Below are 27,936 nucleotides of genomic sequence, written 5' to 3' on the forward strand. Positions count from 1 at the left end.
TTACCAATAATTGATTGATGTTAACTAAACTAAGAAACGAAACTATATTTAATGAATTATAACGATTATATTCAATATCACTAATAAAACTTATGAACAAAACATACTCGCTGTCTTCTGGCTCTTCCATAAGGACATTTGACACTACAATTTTGTAGTGTACACCTCTTTCCTCTTTTCGTAAACAAAATATAGCTTTAAGCCAAATATGAAAAACATCCATCAAAATATGAAATGAAATGGGGTTGAACGTCCTACTCTGACTGGGAGAGAGAGAAAAATGGGGTTTAACGTCCGCTCGACACAGACTAGGTCATTTCGGGACTAACATATGGTTTAATATTATTTCAACAATTCGCTTGCGCGTAGGGGTCTTCAGCAATGGGAGGAAACCGGAGGACCCGGAGAAAACCCACGAGATTGGACAGGCAATCCTACTCCTTGTCACGTACAACCGGGGATTCGAAACCACGCCAGTTGACTCGATGACAGGCCTTGTGGTACAGCGCCCACGTGCTAATCATTCGGCCATCCACCCCCCCCCCCCTCCTCTGACTGGGCTAATGAAGACTGTTGCTCGAACGACTATAGTGTCAACGTCTTACTTACTGAGTCACCGCGGCGCCCACACATTAAAAAACTATAGCCTTTATCGCAACATGAATGCGGAACGTTGAATATCGATAGGGTTCATCCTCTCATCCTACAAAAATTTGTTAAACACTACAGCCATATCGTGTTCACAAGAGAGAATTGACACCGGAATGGAAAGTCACAGAACGCTTAATATCGATCGGGTTCATCCTCTTTTGACCCCAATGTTTCCCACCAAAGAAATCCTTTAAAAAAATTTAGCTTCTATGCGTTCATATCGCAGATCATTGAATATCGATAGGGTTCGTCATCTCATGACCAAATTTGAAAAAAGGAACCTACAGCATCAATCGCGTTCACAAGGTTTTCGATTTGAAGATATATCCGTGGTTACTATGAAAGTTGGAGTACAGACTACGTCTTTGGTTTCTAACTTATTAAAATACATGTATTTGTTATCAGGACCACCAGTATTTTCTTTTTCTCTGCTAGGTTTGGCGGCCTTTGGAACAGTTGGACCATGAAAAGAAAAATTTATCAAACATTTTCTATTTATTTTGCTGGAACTATAATCGTGTATCCTATCATCTTGTACGATATGGGGAAAGTATATTCTATATGATTTTATACTGTGATGTTTTTCACCACAAGAGTTCGACAAGATATTGGACATAGAAAAAAGATCCATACCCTGTGGAACTCATCTGTTGAAAATTCTACACAAAAGCCCCTAAACCTTGCCATAAATGTGGAGGTAGGGCACGAGTTGTGCATATGTGAGAATCAATGTGGTCGCGAATGTCAACGATGCTGAATATTTTAACGCTAAGGGTGGCGTTTAACGTCCATTCGACATTTTGGGACTAACACAGTTCAATTTTATTTCAGCCATACGCTGAGTTTACCCATACGTATATGTTAAGTCATGTTGAATTAAATGTAAAAACATTAAAGCTCTTTATTTCTGTCGACTGTTTTTAGATTCCGTTTTTAACGATGATAAAATCTATGTTTGTCTAATATCCTGCCTTTTTAACAATAATTTCATTTATATAACTATTTTCAAATTAATAAAATAACTTTAAACCACGCTATCTGAACCATCTCCCCTAGTTGTATTCGTCTCGGGGAGATACATTTCATCGCATTAGCTATACATCGCAAAACCGAGGGTTTTTTTATTATTATTATTTTGTCCTCCTTTTAACCAGATGCGCAACATAACAATATCCAAAATAAATATAAGTAGAGGGACGCTAGTTAAATAGATTGGAAATGTATCGATAAAACTGCTTTGGGCTTTGAAGAAATTGGTCAAACTTTCGAGCTTATCGGATTAAACTAGTTTGGGTCATATTTCATTTATTTTTTTAAACATAATTTCGAATGATTTTATTTAACCGACAAAACCAAACACAGCTTGCTTGTTTTTATTTACTGCCGAAAAAGGCTTAACAGTAGCACCAGTGAATAACATTAAGTTATTTTCGCGGCCATCTTGGATTTACAATCAACTCATTTGTCACAAAAATATAACTCGGATTCATCATATTCATTTTTCTATTTTTAAAGATCAGAAGGATGTTGAGGGTCTTGGGTTGTTTCAAGATAAATATTTCATTGTTCCTGCTTTATAAGGTTTCTAATAACACAGTTGTCAATATGTTGGACCCAACGTTATAGCTGTCTCGTCAAAGAACTTGGTATTTATTAACCCAGAGGCAATAAAACATACACGAACACAAACTTTGCCAAATCACTCAAGGAATTAATTCTAGCGAAAATTATGTATATTTTCCTATTCTATTTTGGATTTATTTTAAAATTACATAAAACCCTAGAAAACAGCACAGGATAGTTCGACCATCAATCTTGTCCACAGAACCCTTTTCGAACTAGAACGGAGTGTTTCCAGAAATTATGTGATATATACATTATACGATGACAGACTAATGTAGATTCAGAAAAATGCAAGAACGTTTAGAAAATCACAATGTTTCACGACCATTCTGGTGCCAGACAGAAGTACAATTGAGGAGAACATAAACGAGAAAAATGGAATTCCTCATTAACAGATTATATGTAGAATTGGAAGTATTTCTTTGCTGATTTATTTCTAAACTCCGATTTCAAACAGGATCTCTCCAAGAAAAAGGAAAATCTTGCTAGGAAATTCAAGCAGTTATATTGATGAAGTCCTTTCATTAAAAATCTGTTATACACAATTGACAAACCCGAAACTAAACCAAAAGGGATGATTTTATGTTCTCAATCGTTAATTATGTGCTCGTGTGCAGTAATAGACCCAATCGGTTCAGTTATATAGTTTCTCAGTTGAATAGTTATGTAGTTCACTTTATGACAAATGCTTATTGGCAAAATTATTGAGATAATGAAGCTTAACTGTTCGGGTGTCGCGCGCGTGGCAGGGCATACTTACTCTTCTGGATTACCTGATACTACTTCGCTATTAATGCTTTTACATGTATTACATTTTGATATGGAGTCCACATTCTTTCGATGTTTGCCTACAATGTTTATAGGATTGTTGAATTTGAATACTCCACACCCTAACCCCCAGCATCCACGCTCGTGTTGCATACGGTGTTTTGTGCAGTAAAAAAATTGCTATGTGGTTATCAGAAATTTCCAGCTAATAACAGGTTCTTATTTTTGGGTAAGTTGGGTGGCCAATTGGTATTAAGCGTGCATATTAGATGGTGCACTCTAATAACACACAACACAATTTTGATTGAACCGATAGTAGTATTTTTTTTTTCTTTTCTACATAATACAAGAAACAAGTCCATTTGTGTAATAACGTGATATTAATGTCACGATTCTGCGCGACCAAATTAATATTTTCACACATTGGAGTAGTGTGTGTGGGGGGGGGGGGGGTGGAGAAAGAAGATGGCGTTGGAAAAAAAAACTTGTAAGAGCACACGCTACTAATTTATATTGAAGTGTCCAATAACAAATGGACAAAATTATATGTTAACCGACCAGTTTTCAATTAAAGCTACCACTATAAAGTGTTTCTATATATATATCTCATTTTCGGCTCCCAAAGAATATTGATTACCATCCGTGGGCTGATATAAGACGTTGTGCACGCGCAACGACGTCATTACTGTAGTCATTTCCTGTTGTACCAATGTCCATACGAGCTACAGTAGCTACGTTACCAACTCCAGCATTGTAAGCAGAAACACCACCTAAACGAGAATTTGGAAAGAAATGGTTTTTTTTAAAAAATAATATACAATCGTGCTCCAAAGCATCGATAAATCAATTTGCTTTTGTCTAAGCAAACAATGTCCATCATGGAATTCATTTACGACTTTCACCAAATGGTCAACAACTCAACACCATACAGTGAGTACAAGTTGAGTATTATTCTTAAACAAATCTAACAATCCCCGAATATTTGATCAATATCGGTTCTGGACTTAACCCTGCAGGCAAGTGGTTAAAATTCTGGACATGGAAGACAACATGAACATGTGGGCTAATAAAACAAATGACATAAATAGGACTTTTGTTCCCAAATTCATGCATGTGTTAGTTCCATGCATGCACTCACGTACTATAGAAGAACCGTTGTAAATCAATATAATGAAATGGGGGTTTAATGTCCTACTTGTATGCACCTAGCGGGTTATTCTAGCTATCAAGAGTACTTTTACGTGCGCACCACTGACAATGCTTAAAAATCCTGAGGAACTTTCTCGGCAAACACCAGGATCGAACCCGGACATTATAGTCATGGAACCGGCAACTTTCTCGCCGAACCTTTTAAGGCGTGTGTGTGTGGGGGGGGGGGGGGGTCTAATGGTGTAACTATAAGGTCTGTCATTGCGTCAAGTGGCTCCAGAAAATTCAATAGAATTTTAGTATAACTGGAATGGCTCAAAATACTATTTAAAACGACAGTGTTCCTTTAACATGATTGTAAATTATAATTCGACAGAAGCCCTCTAAACATCATTTACACTAGTCTCGATCATTCCAGCCTATATTGTATCTACTTTGACAAGAACGATAATTCGTCTGGACAAAATTGCATCCGTTCTGTCTATTTTAACAGATGGCTGCCCGGGCAAACAGTTCACACAATGAGTTATAGAATATGGCCCAACTTACCAGTTAACAATGTGGTATTTGCATATTCAAATACATATTTCCTCTCCGTCAATCATAAAACATAGTCGAAATCGAGACAATAAAAGATTGAAATTTCCGAATGAACATAATATCAGACATAGAAAATCTAAAGTAAATAACATACCTTGCATTTGTTGCTCAGCAGACCATGTCGGGTGCTTACTTCTAATTTGTTTAATAAATGGTACCAAAATAACACGCGTCATCATGTCAATGTGTGCACAACTGTCCCAACCAAATTGTGTACATTGAGAACCAAGTCCAGACGCATGCAAATCACACTGAAATAAACGTGAATTAGATATGATATGATAAATTCTGCAAGGTTTCCAACATACATGTATTTTGACACATACATATAAAATGCCCCTCTATCGTTATAGTTGGAATTTGGAACTACTTGAATACAAAAAACACGGAATAAAGTGCATTCAAATTATTTATACAGCGAACAGATTAAACATCATAATTTGAGGTGACAGAATTTTTATGCTGTGCCAATAATCAAAGAGATCAAGATATGACGGTTAAGACATTAAATGAGGCTTAACGCCTTACTTTACTACATCAACAGGGCTAATGAGGAATGACATACACCAGAAAGTGTGCTGTGGGGAATCTTGAAAACTATTGATAGATATACTATTCAAAAAAAGTAGGGGATATTTGATTTTGGGGGCATAATACTAAAATATGCAAATGACTACGAAAAAAGTCACTATAGAATCTAACAGAAGAAACATTTCCAGTTACATGTGACGCCCAAACGCACCAATAGCTACCGCATGGAATGCAGGTGATGCTTGGGATCATCATGGGGGTCCAACCCAAGATTTGCACGACTCTGACTTTAAATGTTACAGTCATTGTGGCATTGAATTCCAGGGTGGAAACATCAGTTTAATTGTTTTAGTGACCAGAAAACAAATTTTGATATGCGTCGGCTTACCCAAAATGAAAGGTTACGTGCCCTTGGCATGCTACAGATCGGCACAACACAGGCGGTTGTGGCGCGGACGATGAATGTTTCTCAGTCTGTCATAAGCAGGCTATGGTCCAGATACCGTGATACACAATCTGTACAGGACAGACCACGCTCAGGTCGACCAAGGGCGACAACTCAAGGCCAGGATCGATTTATCCGTACCTTGGCCTTGAGAAATCGTGTCATCACAGCAAATCAGATCAGCGCTCGTCTTCAAACAGACACTGGTTTGAGAGTGAGTGGCCAGACGATTCGGAATCGACTGCATAGGGGTCACCTTCGCGCCCGACGTCCTCGCGTGATCCCTTGTTTGAGAGATCATCACATTCAGGCAAGACGTCGTTGGTGTAGGGATCGTCAACACTGGGATAATCGACGCTGAAGCAATGTGATGTTTTCAGATGAGTCAAGGTTCACTGTTGATTTTTTGGACAGACGTAGGAGGGTGTGGCGTCGTCGAAACGAGCGCTTCCAAGACGTTAACGTCATCAGACATGATCGATTTGGGGGTGGTTCTGTTCCTGGAAGAACGGCTTTACATGTTGTTGCAGGGCGTGTTACAGGCCAGTACTACCGGGACAAGATCTTGGCAGTCCATGTTGTGCCGTTCGCACGACGTCATGGCCGCCGTTTCATCTTCCAGGATGACAACGCAAGATGTCACAGGGCCAGGATCGTTACAGGTTACCTCTAACAACAGAACATCACCACATTACCTTGGCCAGCACTGAGTCCCGACCTCTCCCCCATCGAGCATGTCTGGGACATGCTAGGACAGAGGTTACGTCAACGTCAACAACGTCCTGCCAATGTCCAAGAACTTGCTGCTGCGTTGCAACAGGAATGGGACAATCTGGACCAAAATGACCTTAGACGTCTCATTAGGAGTATGCCACGTCGGATCAATGCTTGTTTGGCAAACAGGAGGATTTACCCGTTACTGACTTGGTTGTGATGCTGTGGTAACTTTGCTGTTTGACCCCGGGTATCATTTTACCCTTAAAATGGTCAGTCTGTGCCTTACTTAGTCTAACGATCATTTGGAATAAATCGATGAATGTGAACTTCATTTCATTTTGTCATTTGTTTCTTCGTCAGTTTTATTAGGTGACTTTAATAACACTTAAAAATCAAATATCCCCTACTTTTTTTGAATAGTATATAACACAATATTTATATGTACAACCCAAGCCGATAGCTTGCCATTAACCATCACAAACGGCACTCAATGCTATATTTATATATATCCTTCTTCGTGTAGTGTTTAACGTCCGCGTCCACCAAACGTGATATCGCAGACAAGTTGTCTTATTTTTGTTATACTTATAGCTCACTCGCATTGTTCTTTCCTGTGGGAGAAAACAGGAATACCCAGAGTAAACCCAAGAGGTTGAGAAGGCGCCCCAATCTTCAAGCCACATACGCTCTCACCAGGACCGTGAGTCAGTATGGTTAATAGAATAGTTCACTAAAAAATAACCGAACATAATTTTCCAAATGTGTTGTCACGACTAACAATCTAAATATTACTATTAGTTATAACGCATACTTATTACTTAATGTTACTTTCCTGATGCGGTGCGATGATCTTGTCCTGCATGGTTTCAGAATTGCTGTATTGCCCTACATATTTGTTTCGGATACTCTTTAGAAACGCCACCAAGAATTAGTAATTGATCTTCCATAAGTATGTGTGATAGTATATTGCTCTATATCCAGATACTAAATGCCGCTAACGGATTGCTAATTATTCCTGTGTTTCAGATTTGGTAAGATAAGAATGTTTAGGGTGGCATTAGCTGATAAGTCTATAGGCAATATCACGTGCTTTAGAATTTACAAGGCAATGTCGCTAATGCACACCTTTCATGTTCATCCGAACTCTTACTTAACCACTTTAGAAATGTTCAATTCAGTGTAAATATCTGTCGACGCAGAATCACCTAAATTCGAATGTGTTGGGCACCATAACTTTGGGGAGTAAGAGTGTTTGGGTCGATTATAAATGATGTTACAGGACAATATTGGTGCTCGTCACTTCAGTCAGTTATATAGAGGGATTACTCGTGTCTTCCCTTCGTCACTTCCGATAGTTGAAACCTCCATTACGCATCTATTGTAGCAATGATCGTGTTAAAATTATATTTGGAGGGTGTTTAACCAGTTTTTATCACATATGTGATAATGACTGGCGCCAATATTGTCCTTTAAATGGGTGCATAAGTATAGTTGTGTGGCATTGTCGTTCCGGGGTGTCGATTTTCTGGATTGGTCACTTATTATTCACCTAGAATATCATCCTTGTGCGGACTAAAAATTAGAAAAGAAACCTCATCTCTCAACCATCCGTGTTTCGAGATGGTGCTATATCGTTCCATCATATCGGGCCTCAGTAAGCAAAATTGACAACATTTTTCATCAAAACAACGATTGATTATTGTTATTCATAACATTCGGACACATTCAATTACAATTAAGTATATAATCCATAAAATTAACTTATTTTCAACATGATGTAAAATGCGTGGGTTAATATAACAGCTAATATTTAATTACTTTTCTAGAGAGTATAACAGCACTAATTATTTTGAAAGAACTATCTAGAGACCGCATAAGTATAGTCGTGTGGCATTGTAGTTCCTGGTTGTCGATTATCTGGGTTGTCACTTATTATTTGCCCAAAATATTCTCCTTGTGCGGGCTAACAATCAGAAAAGAAACCTCATCTCTCAACCATCCGTGTTTCGAGATAAGAGATGGTGCTATATCGTTCCATCTGGCAAGATTGACAATATTTTTCATGAAAACAACGATTAATTATTATTATTCATAACATTTCTGCCACATTCAATTACAATTACGCATATAATCCATAAAAGTAACTTATTTTCAAGATGCTGCATGCATTAATAATGAAATTAAGTTTACCAGGTAAAACTAAAGGCACCAAATCGTAGCAAAAAACAAACACATCAGTATATCTCAACGCCTTTAGCTACGTTCTCGTAGCTAGGTAACAAAAGTGAACACTCTTTGTCGATTTGAGAGTTTTGTGCCCATATTTTTGAATCCAGTGGTCCCCGAAAGCGTACTCCATACACTGTTGTTAGATACACTTAAATTAGCTAATGTAATCCCAAGCAATAAGAGGAAAAATAATAAGAGCAACGCTACCGTTGCATGATACGTCCACATTACTGCTTTGATTGATATGGTACTTTTTAATATGGTTTGTCGGTATTAGGAATATATTTGCCAAGTTCCTTTCTGGTGGGGGCGGGGCATTCACCAAACCACAAGCGATAATCCTTAGGGTATAAGGAATAAGAATGAAAAGTTTTCAAGATGATTCATTATGAATTGCGCGATCTGTAGGCGACATACAAAGAAAAGGGTATGATTCAGTCCATCGGGGTTGGGCATGTATCAAAAACAATAGAGATCAGCTTTAGGCTATATGGAATAATTAGGCCACATATCAAGACGATCAGTTAAGAATTGCGGTCTTTAGGCGACAAACAGACATATACAAAAATTGGGCATGGCTCTGCCCCTGGGGATCGGGCATTCACCAAATATGTCTTATCCTGACGGTATAAGGAATAAGTATGCAAACTTTCAAGACGATCCGTTAAGAATTGCGGCATGTAGGGGACACACACACACACACACACCCACACACAGACAAGGCCGACGGCAATTTACGCCCACGTTGTGAATTTTGACGTATCCAAAATGCAAAATCCGCTTGGTGGTCTTAAACTTTTGCAAATAACTGTACAAACCTGCATTATGCCCCAGGCTTTGTGGTGATCACCCCAGCCACCCGTGCTATACAGGAGTGCGCCGCCACGAGTTTCTCTACTGGCAATAGCAGCAATAAGAGCTGGGTGAATACCTGTATACAAAAAAATACATACATTGCCACTAATTGCGGATATGCAATTCCTACGCTAAATTAATGTAAGTTATCTAATATGCAATTCCTACGCTAAATTAATGTAAGTTATCTAATAGTTTATAATTATGACATTTATCTCAAGCTCAGGTAATATCTTGGGAAAAATCATCGGCGATGTGGACATACTCCACATTGTTTTCTTTGCGACAAAACTGTTTATGTAAATAATTATTACAGCGTTCTTCAAACAACAAAATACCCGCCTTGTAATTATCTTAAAGATACGTTGGTTTGGTATATAAACGCTCAATCTTTACCCGAGAAAATACCCAACGCGCAAGCACTGGGCAAAAATGTCAGGATATCAATAATTGGCAACCCGACGGCTTATTGAATGCTAGCAGTTGTTATTTCTTGATCGAATGGTAAGGCGGTTTTGAGAACATTGAGAGATGTATACGTATAATAGACGCTGCAATTAAACGGCGAAAAAGAAGTTGAGAGAAAATAATTCAAGAATTTACTTAGGCCTCAATATGTATGGTAATTGACAGTACGTAATGACAAATACATTCTGAAAATGGACTCTCCTTCAAGCAAGTTAAGTGACAAACATGGCTTCTAAAACAATTTTTTTATATAGCTCGGAGTATCTCCCCGCGAATTCAAAGTTTTGAGAGGGATTTGTGTACCACTACCGCTGCAGCGTATCTTTGTGTTGGACTGATCGTCTACGGGTTGCTTTGACACTGGAATGGCCACTGTTGTATCTCTCTTCTTTAGGCCTTCTCCGTTGTCTTTTCTTTCTTACGATGACAGGAACACATATTTTTTTCTATACGTTTATACTCTTCAAAAAAAAGTAGTAGGGGATATTCAGAAACAACACAAAACTGCGGAAATGCACTGCTGTTTTTATTAGAGGTAACGATTGTATGTTAATAATAGGCCAATTGCCTACAGCTGAACATAAACAGTTCATATGGGCGGCTTATCTGACGGCCCCATTTCACTCGCAAAGAGATACACTGTCAAAAGTGAAAATGGACGTTTTTGATTTTTGTCTTAATAATGAGTAATTGCTCCACCAATCCTCAGACATTCAGCAATTCGTCGCGGCAAGCTCCTAATCAACCGTCCAATCAGGATTTGAGGCAATCTAACCCACTCCTCTTGCAGTGCTACGGCCAATTCTTGCAGTGTTGTCAGTTGACGTTGATGAACACGTCTCCCGATCATGTCCCAGGCATGCTCTATAGGGGAATAGTCAGGACTCATGGCTGGCCAAGGCATATGGACGATATGGTGACGCTGGAGGTAGTTATTCACGACACGAGCGCGGTGGACACGGACATTATCATCTTGAAAGATGAAACATCGACCTGCACGTTGAGCAAAGGGCAGAACTATCGGTGCCAGTATGTGGTCACGGTAGTACACATAAGTCACCCTTCCTTGAACAATATGCAAGTCCGTTCTGCCAGTCATGGTGATTCCTCCCCACACCATAACAGACCTACGCCCGAATCTGTCATGCTGTCTGGCGTTAACGTTAGCATGACGCTAATTTACACGTTTCCAAACGCGATCACGCCTATCGGTGAAACCCAGAGTAAATCTAGACTGATTTGAGAACATTACACGCGCCCATCGACGATTACCCCAATTTCTACGCTGCCTACACCATTGACGCCTATTTACCCTATGTGCGTCGCGCATGCAAATAGGCTGCATGTAGCCGATTTGTAATCGTTTGGGGTGTAACTCGAATTCCTATAACTTGGTACAAGTTTACAGAAAGCTGATTGGCCGTTTGTCCTCGATTTCGCAGGACCTATGTACGAATGTATCGATCCTGGGCTTGTGTAGTGGCTCTAGGACGACCTGAACGAGGTCTATCATCAGCATTGTGTGTTTGTTGGTACCGGTTCCTGCACAGTCTGCTGATCACAGACTGTGACACATTAAGCATGTTGGCTACTGTTCGCTGTTTAGAGCCCAATAGCACGTAGACGTTCATCATGTTGAAGAAGTCTCATTGCAATATAAACGTAACACACTAAAGCAAATATATGCTAAACAGTAAATCTTATGCAAGAACCGATAGGAAAGCAAACATGGATAGGATAAACCAGCACGCGACAGTTTTCATAAACTCTTCCTTGATGTGTCAAATTTGACAATGAACCCCTCCCACGTGTATGGCGCTTTTGGGTGTCGCACGTGCAGCTCAATGGTTCTGTTGGGGCGATGAGTTCTTCATCTGTGAACATTCTCTCAAAGCATGTCATGCGTCCATTACTATTTATTATATCACAACTTGCATAGGTATTTGCATTTCAATATCCCCTACTTTTGTTTGAAGAGTATATGTCACAACAGTTAAACAAGTCTACATTACAATATTTAAAATTAACATGTCTTTCTCTCCAACCCCACTGGTTCCTACTCCTGGAAAAGTGTAACCAACTTGGTTAGACTCGGGATACCACAACACCATGAAATAGTCGTCTAAAAAATCCAATGATGTCTAACTATTCTAGCCTTCACCCCCTCTTGTCTTGTATAGGTGTCTATTCTTTTGTCTATTGTATTTACGTAAAAGACTGATAGCAGCTAAATTCCAAATATGGAGTGGATATGCACCATGCCCTGGATATCGACAGGGATTGTTACCTAATTTGGTCAACAAATATGATATGTGTTTTAAAACAAAGAAACATGTAATGTATCAAAACAACCAGCATACTTTCTATATCTTTGGTTATGAACTTAGAATCAGTAAATTGTAAATATAACAATATTGTTTCAGCCATCATGTTTCTCCATTGCTATGAATTTGAAAATGTCGCCACGACCATATTGTTACATTTGAAGCAAATTAGTTTGAATATGTTTTAGTCCAGACATGTCATTATTAAAATAATGGATTGCATTAGAGTCAACTATACTGTATCTTTTCTGTATTAAGCGAACAGTATCGATAAACATATTTGGCCAAACTACCGCGGTGATTCTTGCTGTATTGTGAAGATCAATGGATGGCATGTCAATATAGAAGCTTGTGTAATTAATATTGGGTTTGCTTTTGAATAAGCTTTTGGTGATAGTTTGGTACAATTCCCCCCTGTGCATGTGTTGTGACAGGCTGTATGCAAGCTATGAGAATGCAAGCGTCGGGCTTCAAATTTCATTTCATATTAATAAGATTTATTGGAAAAAATAATTCATCATTACGCATAACGTATCATTCAAATCAAAAATGTGTTCCCTAGAACATGATTAGGTCATTTACTCGAGGATCTCTAAAGATATTCATTTGTAATAACTAGGAAAAATCATATTACAGACTAAAATTGATTTATAAATCCACCGGTGCCAACTTGGATTAAGGCGACTGCGTTCAAACTAATTAAAAGCCATCCTATATCTGTTAGTTTTTTTATGTTTTCAAACAGACGCTTATATCGTAAATTCTCATAGAAAACTGAAAGACACTTACAGTTGTTATTTCCAGCCTGTAAATAGCACGATTTTCTTTTGTTCAACTCTCGTAAATCAGTTTCAACCATTGTGTAAGACGCCTGTACACCTACAAATGTTTAAATAATGAGAGAACTTTATTGGAAGATATTTAATTAAAAAAATATTTTACTACAACCATTGATCATCGTGTGTTCTGACTCTGTTTCTGTGCTTCTCTTGCACTCATCCTCGACGTCTTGCTCCCTCGAATTCTTCACTTCAACAGTCAAGATTTGCAAAATGGCACCAAACTGTTATTGGTTTGGTTAATGATTAAAGGGACGCAACCCTAAATATACATATGCAATATTCACGCAATTCCATCAGATATTTGTCATTAGAAATAGTATGTTAATGTACAGTTCATGTATCTAGTTGACGATAAGGTAACTGCCCGTTATGTGGCGCTTTGAAGGGAACTAGTCACAATTTACATATAAAGAAGTCGGTATATTACCCCTAAAACAACGTCGTGAAAGACAAGTTGATATTTCTATATAAAATAATAAATCACTTAACCCCTGATTACCTTTATGATAATTTAAACAATAAAAAAAAGTAAATATTCATTAAGAAACGATAAAATCCTTCCATATTATTTTTGTAAAACTAATCTATTTTATAATTCTTTCATTCCTTCAACTACGCGACTTTGGAATAATCTAGATCTTTCTATACGTAATTCAGATACGTTATTCACTTTTAAACAAAAACCCTCAAAAAATGATCACTCTGTACCTTCTTGTAACAATATTGGTAAAAGAAAAGTTCAAACCCCCCATTCAAAACTTCGTTTATCAAACACATAACCGACTCCCCAACCTTCCGATGTGGACACGAAATTTCTATTGCATGGTTCTACGGACATTTCACTTGAAAAAAAAACTAAAATAATATTTTCTGAGATGCAACATCAAACATTATGTATATCAAAAAACATCTTTATTTATAGAAAAAAATACCATTGTATCCTTTCACAATTGTATTAATTAATAACACAACATGAATAATTTCGACTTTATTGTAATCATGTTGATTTGTTGAAGAGAGAGGGGTGATATAGGCCTAGCCTGTCTCCCAATCCTATTTCTATTTTATAATATATAGTAATCTGCCCGTTAATTATCTATAAAAAGAAACAAAATATACCCCACAAAGGACATAATTTGTTAGGTATGAATAGCACATACCGATGAACACGAGTTGATTAATACAGGCGTTCATTGGTTTCGTATTGCCAAAACGGTTAAATGCCAACAATGCGTGTCTTTGGTTGAGATGGAAGGCTTGGTTGCAACGAAAATCTACCCTGTCAACGTCTAAATCGTAAAGGATCCTACAAAATACAACTCAAAAGAATCCACGAAGAAATTTAGCCCGTGACTACGGGTCGACAATTGCATGGTTTCGCTACTTTCGATGCCGTATCTCGTGGAAATTGTTTTTTGATCAACGTTTAAAACGATAGCGATTACCTCTCCGTGGATTGCCTTTGACCTACAAAGTGTTATTTTAATATAATTAAAATATATTTTGGTAATGAACGAGTACTACCGAATGCATCAATCTGGATTAAGGAGTTGCCTCCCTCCGTATTGGCGTCGTGAATCCAACGCAGAACGCGTTGTTGGTGGCATTCTGCAAAATTATCTTTAAAATGGCTAGCAAAGCTTCTAAGAGGAAAACAACAAAAACTACAGGTTTGTTAGAACTCCCTGACTCCGACGACGAAAAGAATACATCTGTGATATTTCGTTGACATTACTAGTCAAGCTAGATAATCCCTAATCAATCTTACCATTATTTTTCAGTTATCACAGGTTAAGATATAGTTCTTTATTTAATGTTGGACAATTATAATAAGTATTTTGTATAAAACTTGGTTTGGTATAAATGGGTCTTGGTTTGACACCATCGTCAGTCAAGCTTTCACTACGAGAACCTCTTGTATATTAGTTTTGTGACTGCTAGAATAAAATGTTGTTGAATCCAGTTCGTATTTGATTTCTATAAACTCAAACTAGGGTATATACTGTCGAGTGAGGGCAAGCAAATTGCACTACCTTCGGTACCGTTTCTTGGTAGGAAAGTATCGGATCTTCACCAAAATCGATAGGGCCTATACAATAAATTTAAATAAAAATACCTGTCTAGGGTGCATATAAAAAGCGATTGTTGACATGGGAATTAAAGACAAAGTTCCTGTGAATCATTTAATTGCTAGTTACTCTCAATCGTTCTAACATACTAATTACAGAGGCATCGGACTGAAAAATTATTTCGTTTCAGTAAATCGAAACGTACATTTCTGATTTTCTTGTACCAAACCTTCAATTTCGATCGAAAAGAACCCCATTGACATATATGTCCTTTTCGCAAAACGAACCCGCCGTTATTCGGGTACAAAATACAGGTAATTACCTCCATGCGTGATGCGATCCTGAGATGCAGTACCTGCGCTGGCTCCAGTGGGATGAATTGCCATAACATTGCCATAGCAATTATATCCAGCACCTGAAATATATTACACACAAATAATAAATACGTTTTCTGTTGTTACTGGTATTTTTTGCTAATTTAGTTGGTTGTGTGCCCCAGTTTTGCGTCAAGAGTAATTTAGGTCAAGAGAATGTATGGATTTTAATATTGTCATAATGTTCTGTTTTCGTTATCTACTCAGAATTGTGCTGGCTAAAATTTGGGCCTCAGTCATAAAATACTTTGTACAAAGTTGATAACGGGTGTTAAATAGTTCTTTCTTGACATATTTGAAATAATGCTGGTAGGATTGTAAATCCGACAAACGCAATTCTAACTCAACCGTCATTAGTGTGGAACGGGATACATTTAAGCGTTTTTCAAAAATTTTGACCTCTAGGGGCTATAATCCAGGGAGTTAAGGTCCGATATGCGGAAATATCAAAAGGAACCACGATCTTTGAATTATAATCATGCATTGCATGTTTCATCAAGATCGGATAAACATTGTGACTTCTAGAGTGTCCACAACCTTGATATTACATACATTTACAATATTTCCGCACAAGGAACGGCCATTTTGTCCGGCAGTTTGGATCAGATTTTTACGAAATTCAAACTCAACCTTCATTGATGTGAAACGGTGATATATTTAAACATTTTGAAATTTGAATACCTGGTATAAATTGCGACTTCTAGCCGGTCCACAAGCTAAAAATGCGATTTTTCGAACAATCAGGGGCCATAATTCAGGAAGTTACGATCCGATACGCGCAAATATCGAAAGGAACCAAGTTCCATCAAAATGAGATGGGAATTGTGACCTCTAAAGTGTCCACAGGCTAAAAACGTGATTTTTCGAAAATTCAGGGTCCATAATCCATGAAGTTATGGTACGATACATGCCAATATCGAAAGGAACCGATATCGTTGGGAGATAAACCTATACTTCAAGTTTTGTTAAAATCGGATAAAAATTGTGACCTGTAGGTGTCCACAAACAAATTGTAACGGACAGGGGCGACGGCATAGTACTTCCACATGAAACTGTGGGCGTATAAAAATCACGTTTTCAGAAGATTGATCTCTAACATTGATACCCAATTCCAATTATTACTGAATATTATAGACGTTGGAGACTGTCTTTATGAATTACATGAAAGGGGTTACAGGCTTTCTTCAGATAGATCATTTAACAAAGAACAACTTATCAAACTTAGACTAAAATCTGGAGTTATATCAATTGTCACAAATCCATTTTATTATGTATTGGTCACTGTATTTAGTCGAGAACATTGATTTCATTGCTGCCTGGGTCAACAGATGTTTTCTTCATGTTTCAAATCAAGCAGAATTTCTTTTGATCAACTTAAGTGTTGCTCGTGCTAATGTTTAGTGAAGTATCAGAGGTGCAGATTTAAAGCCTACCACGGGTCGTAGGGTTTGGTAGTAAGCAGATTGTGAGCCAAGCTTTAGGTGGACCGAGACGGAGTAAGATGGATGGGCCAGGGGGTTAAAATGGAATGTGTAAAGTATGTAGGACTGGGATAAGAAGGTCCCGGGGGGGGGGGGGATTACTATGTCTGGATGTCTGGTATTAAAGGTATTGAAGGAAAGTTACGATTCCCCACGGAGAACGGCGGATATAACTAACATTGAAATTTACCTGTTGCAGGTAATATTGACATTCAGGTTCGTGTTATACTTATGGAAAGGATATGTTGACATAATTACTTGCATTATTTAAAAATTTATGTAGCTTTTCCGGTGACCTTTAATGGCTAATGTTGGTAGTTGATAAGAAGGGGTATGGAAGGAGGTGGGGCGGGGCTGATAAGACGAGGTTGTGGAGAATTGTTATGGGCGGGGAGAGAGTGATGATCAGTGCATGTGTACGGGTATAGAAAGGAAGGGGGTATGATGGGAGAGACGACCTGGCGGTGGTCGCGAATGAAAACGGTCTCTGTATACTGTTTACTTTTGTAAACGTTAATTCAATGCAGCAGTAATGCCTCGATTTTGATTCAAGCGTGGTCCTTTAAATAGATATTTTCAAGGGAAATTAATATCCATCTTGCACATACGGATGAATGTACGGATGACCAACTTGGTCAATAATACATAAACTTTGATTCGCTTGATTTGTTTGACCCATGTGGTAAATTTGTATAACGCCTTCATCAAATCATCATACTTCTCTTTTTTTATAAGGAATCTGGTTTGGATATGCTTAAGGAACGTCAATATGTAATATAGACTGGACTGAGGTATCCCATCCTCGTCTATTCCGTAGAAAAAACAACTGCTTTGAATTTTCCATCGTCGTAAGTTTTTCACGATACATCATGGTTAATTAACCTCTTATAAATTTCATCCATTTTATGTATAACTACAGTTACAGCATGTAACAAAGTAATCTATAACTTTTATCAAATTGAACTTGTTGTCCTCCAGCTGTTTTGATAATATATAATATTGACCTTTCAACTCTGTGTGCACTTTTCTTAAGTCACGATTGTCTGTGTTGTAATTAAACATGTAATTAATTCAATATGTCATTTCGGGCGCACATGATCTGTGTGCAACACTCGGCAGGACTTTAAAGGGAATGTACTAGTGGTCAGTGCATCATACCATGACCTGTTAATGGCTTCAAAGGAAATACGCAGTGCAATTACAGATACAATAGTCTGACAAATAAACAATACCATACATGATGATCACTCTTAAAGATACATTATGGGAGATTTTTATAGAGAGTTGGCCATTCTTGCTATAACAGTTCAAAAGTGGATGATGAAAGAAGAATATATTGAAAAATTCAGTCAAATTACTTTATTCTGAACATAGTTATCATCGTTGTAATATTTGACTAAAAATGGTAGCGAAATGCGTTTTCACCTTCGCCGATCGTTTGATTGACAGGCGTTAACTCCACCTACATATCTCGATTATCAAGTAAAGTTTTCAATGGCATACGGAAACGATTTACAGCGGCCTCGCTAAGTACACTCTATCATTTAGCCTCGATCTAACTGACGTATTTTCATCAGGTTACCCCTTATTTGATTTAATCAATTAGTGAAATCCTATTTAAATCCGAGCTGTAGCCGAGCCATCCGTGGGTCTACAGAGTTGATTTTGGTCTTGTTGTTTAAATAAAGATCTAATTTATAATTTCTATAACATCTGAAGCCTAAATTAAGACTTGCAATAATCAGATTTAGCTCTTGCATAATGCATGTTTAACCATTTTCCCGAATTGTCGTACGCAATATAAAAGGAGTTTACAGACAGTTAGGCAGACGACTAGAGACGAGGGGAGACGGAGAGATCGGCGTATGAACTCACCCGAGTTAAGCCGCTGCCTTGGCAGAGGAGCAGAATGGTAGATTTAATATAGTTATATGTGTTCCTGTCGTAGTCTAGTTCCTGATGCAGTCTAGTTCCTGTATATTAGTTTAAGTTCCTGTATTGTTTTGTATGTAGATGTTTTATATTCTGTTCCGATGTAAATAAACCATATATTTACGAAACTGGTCTACTGTTATCACTAAACTAGTGTTACAAGTGTCCCCATCTTCATTCTTTTTTCTATTTACCATTATTTTTATCCGCCCACATTTCCATGTGGACGTATTATGCCGTCGCCCCTGTCCGTCCGGACGTCCGTCCGTCCACAATTGTTTGTGGACTCTCTACAGGTCACAATTCTTATCCGATTTCGACGAAACTTGAAATATAGGTTTATCCACAAAAGATCTCGGCTGCTTTCGATATTGGCATGTATCGGATCGAAACTTCATGGATTATGGCCCCTGTGTGTACGAAAAATCACGTTTTTAGCTTGTGGACCCTATAGAGGTCACAATTTTGATCCGATTTTGTTGAAACTTGAAATGTAAGTTTATAACCCAAAGATCTCGGACCCTTTCGATATTCGCGCATATCGGACCGTAATTTTCTGACTTATGGCCCCTGATTGTACGAAAAATCGCGTTTTTAGCTTCTGGACCCTATAGAGGTCATAATTTTTATCCGATTTAAAAAACCGTATTATTATATCACCGTTACACCCTAAGGACGACTGAGTTTCAATTTCGTGAAAATCGGCCCAAAATTGACAGACAAAATGGCCGCCGTTCGTTCTGGAATATCATAAGAATATGTTATATCAAGGTTGTGGACCCTATAGAGGTCACAATTTTTATCCGATTTTGTTGAAACTTGAAATGTAAGTTTATAACCCAAAGATCTTGGTTCCTTTCGATATACGCACATATCGGACCGTAACTTCCTGAATTATGGCCCCTGATTGTACTAAAATTGCGTTTTTAGCTTGTGGATCCAATAGAGGTCATAATTTTTATCCGATTTAAAAAACCGTATTATTATATCACCGTTACACCCTGAGGACGACTGAGTTCGAATTTCGTGAAAATCGGCCCAAAATTGACAGACAAAATGGCTGCCGTTCGTTCAGTTCCTTTCGATATTTGCACAATTTCCTGAATTATGGCCCTTGATTGTAGGAAAAATCACTTTCTTGTTAGCTTGTTCTCTATTCATCTCTCGAAAATGTGGGCGTATCCTGCCTGGCAGCCGCTGGTTATCTAGTATATTCCAATCTTTAAATCTGATCTATATTTGTGTACGGCCATAAATGTCTTTTTAGTGTCCTTGTGGTGTATAAATACTTGTTTATTTGTTTCTGTACTCTGCTTACTGATCTGAAATCGGCATCTTTTGGTAAAAACGAGTGGCCCGATTCCATAACTTCCATTTATATGGATTCTGAACTACTTATATTTACGGCATAGATCATTAACATAGCAATTAGAAAGTTGCAGTTTTGACCATCACGCGAATATTTTGATAGTCGCAAAAAGTGATCTAATAGACAAGATGCTACCTCCACAGAACCCCATTTACCATAAACCTCAATCCACGTATTCATAAAATCTATATTCTGGGGATATTCATGTGTCCTAAGGTTGACGGTCCGCATCTGCCTAAGATAAAAAAAAAGACTTCATTGGTGTACACAGATAAGGGGTTGTTAGAGTTCTCTCCAAATCAATGTTAATAATATCAGTGATTGGATCAGGTTTGGATCACTCGGTGTCATGTTTTTCATTTCTAGACTGATGCCGATCTCTAAGAAGTGCTATCTGAGTCGTCTTCTCTGTGCTCAACTCTGTAATTAATTTATCTTGGAACACATCACATTGTTTACGTGTGTCTTTCTTCGGTTATTTTTAGAACTTTAAGTTAAAGTTAAGGCTACAAATAGTCTGGTTTTCCATTTTGTTGCTGACAGAAGATTATGTAGTATGATCATTATTTATCTTCCTTTCTGCTGTAAAACTACCAGTGTGTTGAGTATCAGCCTCTAGTTGGATTGTTTGTTTAATGTCTGTATCTCACCCTGAAACAGATATAAAACAATATATACATGTAACTGTATTGAGTAAAATTAAAATTACTGGTCTTAATCCTAAAGTGTTGTATGTCTTAGGTCATGGTCTAATAGTAATAGCAAGGAATACGTTTCGGTTTCTTTTGTTGTTCCAACACCTTTGTTTATGTTTAGAGCTTTATGGTGTAAGTGTTTTAATATGTCTAATTCGGGTAGTACTGTCATATAAGCTTTTTCAGAAAGTAAGCAGTTTAAGTCATGGTCTAATAGTAATTGCAAGGAATACGTTTCAGTGCATACAGACTAATTATATACACATTACTGATACATTATATAAATTATGTAAGTTTATTCAGGGGAAGTTCACCTGGAAGAGAGACAAGGTTGGGCAGGAGACCCTACGCCTTGTCACGTACAAGTGGGGAATCAAAACCACGCCACTTGATTCAATGGCAGACTTTATGATGCAACGCCCTCTTCATCTAATGTTAACTCAGTGTGTTTATGCGTTTTTTGCATGTTTGCCTACATGCACTTATAACGTATTTTATGTTTTATTGTAGTTTTCACTGTAAATTGGTTCTGAAATAAAGAATATGAAGAATCTAACAGGTCGATAGTCATCCAGACTAAATTATGGGAACCCATAGGGTTGTGACATCGTAAGATGACACAGAAAAAATATAATGAAGTGGTCAGCTCGTCCAGCTCATGATGAATTACTGCTTAAACGTAACATGATACTTAACATTTCTACACTTAAAATGGGAACAATTGGTTACTTAATTACTTACCAGGTGTCCCCGGTTAATACTCAGATACGCTTGGATCGGAAAGCTCTTCTTCCTCTGTTGCGTAAATAGCTGCAAAGGCTTCAACTTCGGATTCAAATTGCCTCATTTTTGATGCCATGTTTTACAGTGTAATAAAGTATTTGTTTGTGGCAAAGTGATATATGTAGACAGGTGAACAATATTTTACTGCACGGAAAGCTCACTTAATATTTTTATAACTTTATAACTTGAATATGGCCAATTGCATGGTTCAAAATATGAAAATCTAGGCGTATAAAATCTTTTGAGGTGAGTGAGTGGTTGTTTAAATCCTCTCAGTAGTTTTGCCCCTCATTTCCAATAATTGTTTCAAGGTTCGCCGTCCCCCTCCTCCCATCCAATTGATTGTACATAGTTTGAATTTACAGCCTCATAATCCCTACTATGCCGGGTATTGCAAGATTCAATTTTTGGATTTTACGCAATGTTTTTGATTATGTGTAACTTGTTTTCTTTATTGTTCTTACAACCTCGTGGGTTTTCTCCGGGGCCTCCGGTTTCCCCCCCACTGCTAAAGACCCCTACGCGCAAGCGAATTATGTAAATAAAAATAAACCATGTTAGTCCCGAAATGACCTAGTTTGTGTCGAGTGGACGTTAAACCCCATTTCTCTCTCTCTTTATTGTTCTTAATGCTGGGTTGTAATTCATTGCTGTATTGCGCTTTCAAGTCGATAGTAAGAAACTCGGAACAATGAGAGTCGTCGCCGCTGTGTCAAAATCGTGTACGTGAAAATCTAGATGACAATATATAGAGGATGTTACATTAGAAATCCTTAACTACATGTGTCATAGTTTAGGCCCTGGGCATATTGAGAACTGTGACCGATAAGGGAACATGAGATATCCACCTAATACAGAAAATAGACCGACAAGTTATTGTATGACGATTACAAGGGTCAAATCTTAAATGGCCGTAATTTTAAGTATGTATAAATGAAGATTTAAAAAGACGGCTATCTTATCTTTTAGATGTCATGAACGTCACAGGTGATAAGGAGGGATTGGTGATTTATTTAGAGAATAAACGAGAAGGCACAAATCAACACTGTGAAGCGAAGAAATAAAAACCTCCCAAACTTGATACTTCAACTTTTGATGAGGGTGGCGTGAAGGGGTGTTAAATCTGTTTTACAAACCTAAGGGAAGTGGAAAAGTTAATGTAAAATGTATATCTTTTACAAAGGCTGGACACCGAAAAGAACACAGTTTGTGGGTGTTTATTCTTATTTGGAAAAGAACATAATTTGTGGATGTTCATTCTTATTTGAAAAAGAATTTCCCGAAGCCAGGTTTATACGCCCACCTTGTTTTGGACGTATTATGTAGTCGCATCTGTCCGTCCGTCCGTTCACATTTGATTGTGTCACAATCTTTACCAATTTTGATGAAACTAGAAATATGTGACGCATCACGGCATAATGAGTCGCAATGAAGACATTTTGAAAATTGAGTTACTGTTATTTTCACATTCTCCAACTCATTACCTTCAATGTATAGTTTGTTTGAACTGTGTCTATTTGAAGCTACCCAACTCACCAAATTAAGTTTTAGAAAAAGCAAGTGAAAGATTTGGTATGTTCCAAAACAAAATCCCATAGCAACCAGGCCATTAAGTTGCTCTTATGTCGTTGAATTTATCTTTTCGGGGGTTTTCAGGGGTGCTGAAGACAAAAATCGTAATAAAAATTTGACCCGACAATTTCCGCCATTTATTTGCTAATTTGTCGTTTAATATTTTTTCCATTTAGGATTTCAAGGGTGCTGAAGACGAAAATCGTAGTAAATGCGGCATATTCACATGACAGTGTTATACTGATGAACAATCTTTACATTAGTAGTCTATCTTTTGTATATTATAACTTTGGTAATCTCATCAATTAATTAGCACCTTAGTGCCACCTAGTGGTCAGGCGATTAAGGTTGTTGATTGGGTAATCATCAAAGAAGCCGCCACAGTTGTACGCGTATTCTTTTAACACGTGAATTAAAATAAGGTTTTGCGTGTACGATAGGTCTGTTATTAGAGACTTTTGGCAAGCGGAATTTTCCCATCCGTGTCACGTATCCGTATCGTATACGTGATACGTTGCGTCAATGTAGTTTTAGAGTTTTGGCAAATTTTCGCGTCGCGTACGTGTGCGTCGATCAGCTGAACTTAGTTCTATTACAGCATGATGGCAGATATCTACCAAGATCACCATCAGTACTAGTCAAGTGCCTATTAGAGCCGACAATTTCCCGGAGGAAATACAGTCGCTGAGCTATTAAAAAAAAATAATGTCGAATCTTATTAAAAATCTTCGACTTCGACTCGACTGCAATTTTTGGTTCACTAATGTATCATTTCAGAAAGTTTATACCCCTTTACCACAGAATAAAATCATTTACAGAATTGCAATGTTCCGTTCCCTAAATTTAGCACGTAGATCAACCATCGTGGTTAACATCGCGTCAAATATACACCTTCGTGTTCTAGAATACACAAAGATTCATAAAAACGCTACGATACAACAATTCCGCGTCTAAAAGTAGTAAAAAAGACGGTAAAAGGACACGACAATGTAATACGAACCTTTTCCGTTTGAAAGCTGTTCGATACGTGCTGCCGTATCCGTGTGACGTATCTCGTATGAGAAATGCACACACATTGATGACGTCACACGCAAAATCCATACGGATACGCGATACGGGCCAGAAATTTACGCTTGCCAAAAGTCTCTAATATTTCCAGGTACCGTAACGGTATCAAAATATGATTCCCTATAGAAATGGTTACGTTCATTTTCGGGCATTTTGGCTTTGATGTAATTAAACAATGGCACTGTTTTTCCCACTCGAGAATCGTCGCTATTTGGCACGTTGGTCGTTCTCATTTTTTCGACCCATGGTGTTAAGAGAATTTTAAATAATAATATCCAATATGCATTCCTTACTTTGCATGCCGCATGAAGAAGCGACAGTAAATGAAATTCAGCTATCAATAAAATTCTCCTCGAAAAGAAAATTATTAGCCATTTTGTCTATTTCCATTTAAGGCCTATAAATTATTTTTTTAAAGTTGAAACGAGATATCAAATAATCACCGATTGGATTAATTATTCCGAATCAGAGTAAATAATGAAATGTCGATGGCTTTATCATTGATCCGTGACAGTTGATTAGTATTACTCAGTGACTCACCGACTTGTCGATTAATTTACATAATTCTGCAACGTGGTTTTGACTAACTCTCAACGGCAATCTATACGATCAGAATTGATTTTTTCTCTGCCACTTATTAGAGTGAACCGCATGTAGGTACCCCAAAACATTATCGGCAAAACCAAATATATATCGTTCGCTCGAGTCTGCCACGTAACCATAATGTTTTCCACGCGGTGTCTTGGCCAATCAGCAAACGAGTTGTGTAGACAACATAGCAACAAGCTTTACAACGATGGCAATTATAATGCAAGAGGAATGACCGGTCGTCCCGTTGCGAGCTAAGAAAAATAACTAATTTCGCTGAGAACTTTAAGAAATAGGACAGATTTAAGAATACGGTACTCTTACAAAACGTCCAAATAAAGGTGTCGATATATAGTATATTTATAGACTCATTTTTGTGAAAATCTCAATTTCGATCAAAATCAATATTTCACTTATTTTCAAAATTAGATAACGCGCATTCCGGCTCATTTTGACATACCGAATCACGTATATGTTTATATCCCAAAGATCTCGATATTGGCACACTGTTTATAACGTGTTAAAATCAAAACATATTAGATGATTTTGATTTTTGTGCACATCAGACCTTTTGTTCAGGAGTTATTCCCTCTTTTCCAAAAACCTTTAGAAGGTGATAAAGGCTACATTTTATTTAACAGGTTGTTTTTCAACTTTGGTTTGAAGAATTAGGGTTATGGGAGAACGAACATGGTCGATGATCTGTGTTACACGACCTTTTGTTCTCGAATTATTTGTGAATGTGATAGTGGCCAAAGTTTTTAACCATCTTTTTTTTCAGATTTGGCGTGAAGCATCGGGGGTCCATGAGAGGACGAACCCTATCAATAATCAGTAATCCGTGACATTCCGTTCTGAAATCATCGTCATTTACCAAAAAAATCGTGAAAGCGATCTAGGCCACGGCTACAGTTTTTAACAGATTTATTTTTACTTTGATGTGAAGCATTGGCCCTATTTCCCAGTTAATCTATTTCAAGACGTGGGCGTAAATTGGTGGCAACCGCTTGTAAAACATTAACAAAGTGTTATTTGTATCTTCGTTATGATGCAAAGATTATGGCGAAGTTAATGTAAATATAGTAGGCAGATTTATTGAAGGATGATACTATTATGTAGTTACGCTTTAATCAACAATTCACCAGGTAAATTCCCGTTTTATTTATTTATTTATTTTTAGCCGGGTATGGGGTATCAACGGTGGACTAGAAATTTATACTAATTGATTTCTATAATATTTTTTATCACATATTACATGCAATTGTCGATGTTTCGTCGTCTTGCTTTGAAGTACTGAACCTAGGGCCCCACCCATGGCATTACCAATATCTTTCCTCCCGATCGTTTCTTTATAGAACCAATGCATAGAGCGGCATTACGGAAGATTAGATAAAGAGCTAACAGTTCTTGCAATAATAGTTAAAAATACTTCACCCGAAGCCGAGAAACCTCATTTTAATAAAAATGTAGCCTCGATTTTTATTGTTTCAGTTGTTACGATAATAAACAAAGTCTAGATAAAGAGCTAACAGTTCTTGCAATAATAGTTTAAAATACTTCACCCGAAGCCGAGAAACCTCATTTTAATAACAATGTAGCCTCGATTTTTATTGTTTCAGTTGTTACGATAATAAACAAAGTCTCGATCATCCACTTTTACGGTTAATCATCAACTGGTAAGATTTCTGGAAATTTCACTATCCTTTTCAAGTAAAAGATTATATGCATCAATTCTGGTTTGGGATTGCACTGATAACTGTATACTCACCTTGGACGGTAGCTAATGCGCCGAAAAGAAACACCGCCAGTATCATCATTAAAATCTACCAGACTGAACAACAATAATGTTATTTCGTGTCTATTATATGATTCCTTTGCCAGGTGACATATTCACATGTACCAAAGCTTATCTGAATTGAATCACGGGGAATAAATAATATAAGCTTTCATATTATATACATTTAAAAAAGTATAGCTTATTATTTGCCCATACTTGATAATCCGATAAAACGAACTTTGAGTTTACATGTAATTCGGCACGTAGTATGGCCAGACGGACTTATCTTTGTGCACAATGTCAGTATAACCTATGATGAGTGATACAAACACCTAAAGCCTAGCTTACAACCCGCCGTTCGTACTATTACGGGGAGTCTACGAGGGAAATTTTAGTAAACTCCTGCGTGAGACTTACGCGTCACTCGCGTGTGTTCGGCACCGTAGAAGATTACAGACTTGTGGTAGAGACTTTGTGTTCCTGTGCATGTAAATTCTACAGATTTTTCGAAAAATGACGAACGCATACAATACTTTCGTGGTCCGTACTGTTATTGTACGCCTGCATCAAGGTTTCTTGATTCCGGCTTGCGAACTACCAAACCTTACGACCCGTGTAATCGATAGAAAACTTGCTTTATTTTTCTTTTCGGCATACGAATCATTGTGGTCATAAAAAACGGACCCTAGGGATATTCAGCGGTGTCTTTGCTATTTCGGAAAGTGCAAACGGCAATCAACCATACCGATATCTATCTATTTTTTTTCCCCAGTTTGAACAGTTCCGAGTTTTAAGTTTTGACTCGATATTTTACCGAAAACTCGGTAAAAACAAATCCGACTTTTCGTCGTGTGCCGAAAACTCGGTAAAAATAAATCCGACTTTTCATCCTGTGCCGAAAACTCGGAAAAAATCCTTTATCTTTCGGAAAATGCAAATGGCAATCAGTTATACCGAAATCTCGGAAATCCTTTTCCCAGTTCTAACAGTTAGGCTTTGACTAAATATTTTACCGAAAACTCGGTA

General features: G+C 37.6%; 1 protein-coding gene across 1 annotated transcript; it reads right to left on the bottom strand.

Annotated features, from left to right (window-relative positions):
* Positions 1-3,538: 3,538 nt before the first annotated feature.
* On the bottom strand, positions 3,539-27,042 carry LOC126820785 (glycine, glutamate and proline-rich protein). The gene is made up of 6 exons (XM_050548926.2): positions 26,902-27,042; positions 15,594-15,686; positions 13,150-13,239; positions 9,532-9,644; positions 4,886-5,042; positions 3,539-3,812 (listed from the first exon to the last, which is right to left on the bottom strand). The coding sequence occupies exons 1-6, from the start codon at positions 26,948-26,950 to the stop codon at positions 3,676-3,678; spliced, it is 639 nt and encodes a 212-aa protein (XP_050404883.1). The 5' UTR covers positions 26,951-27,042; the 3' UTR covers positions 3,539-3,675.
* Between the last annotated feature and the right edge of the window lie 894 nt (positions 27,043-27,936).

This window comes from Patella vulgata, chromosome 5, assembly GCF_932274485.2.
Source record: "Patella vulgata chromosome 5, xgPatVulg1.2, whole genome shotgun sequence".
In the NCBI taxonomy this organism is placed as follows: Eukaryota; Metazoa; Mollusca; class Gastropoda; family Patellidae; genus Patella; species Patella vulgata.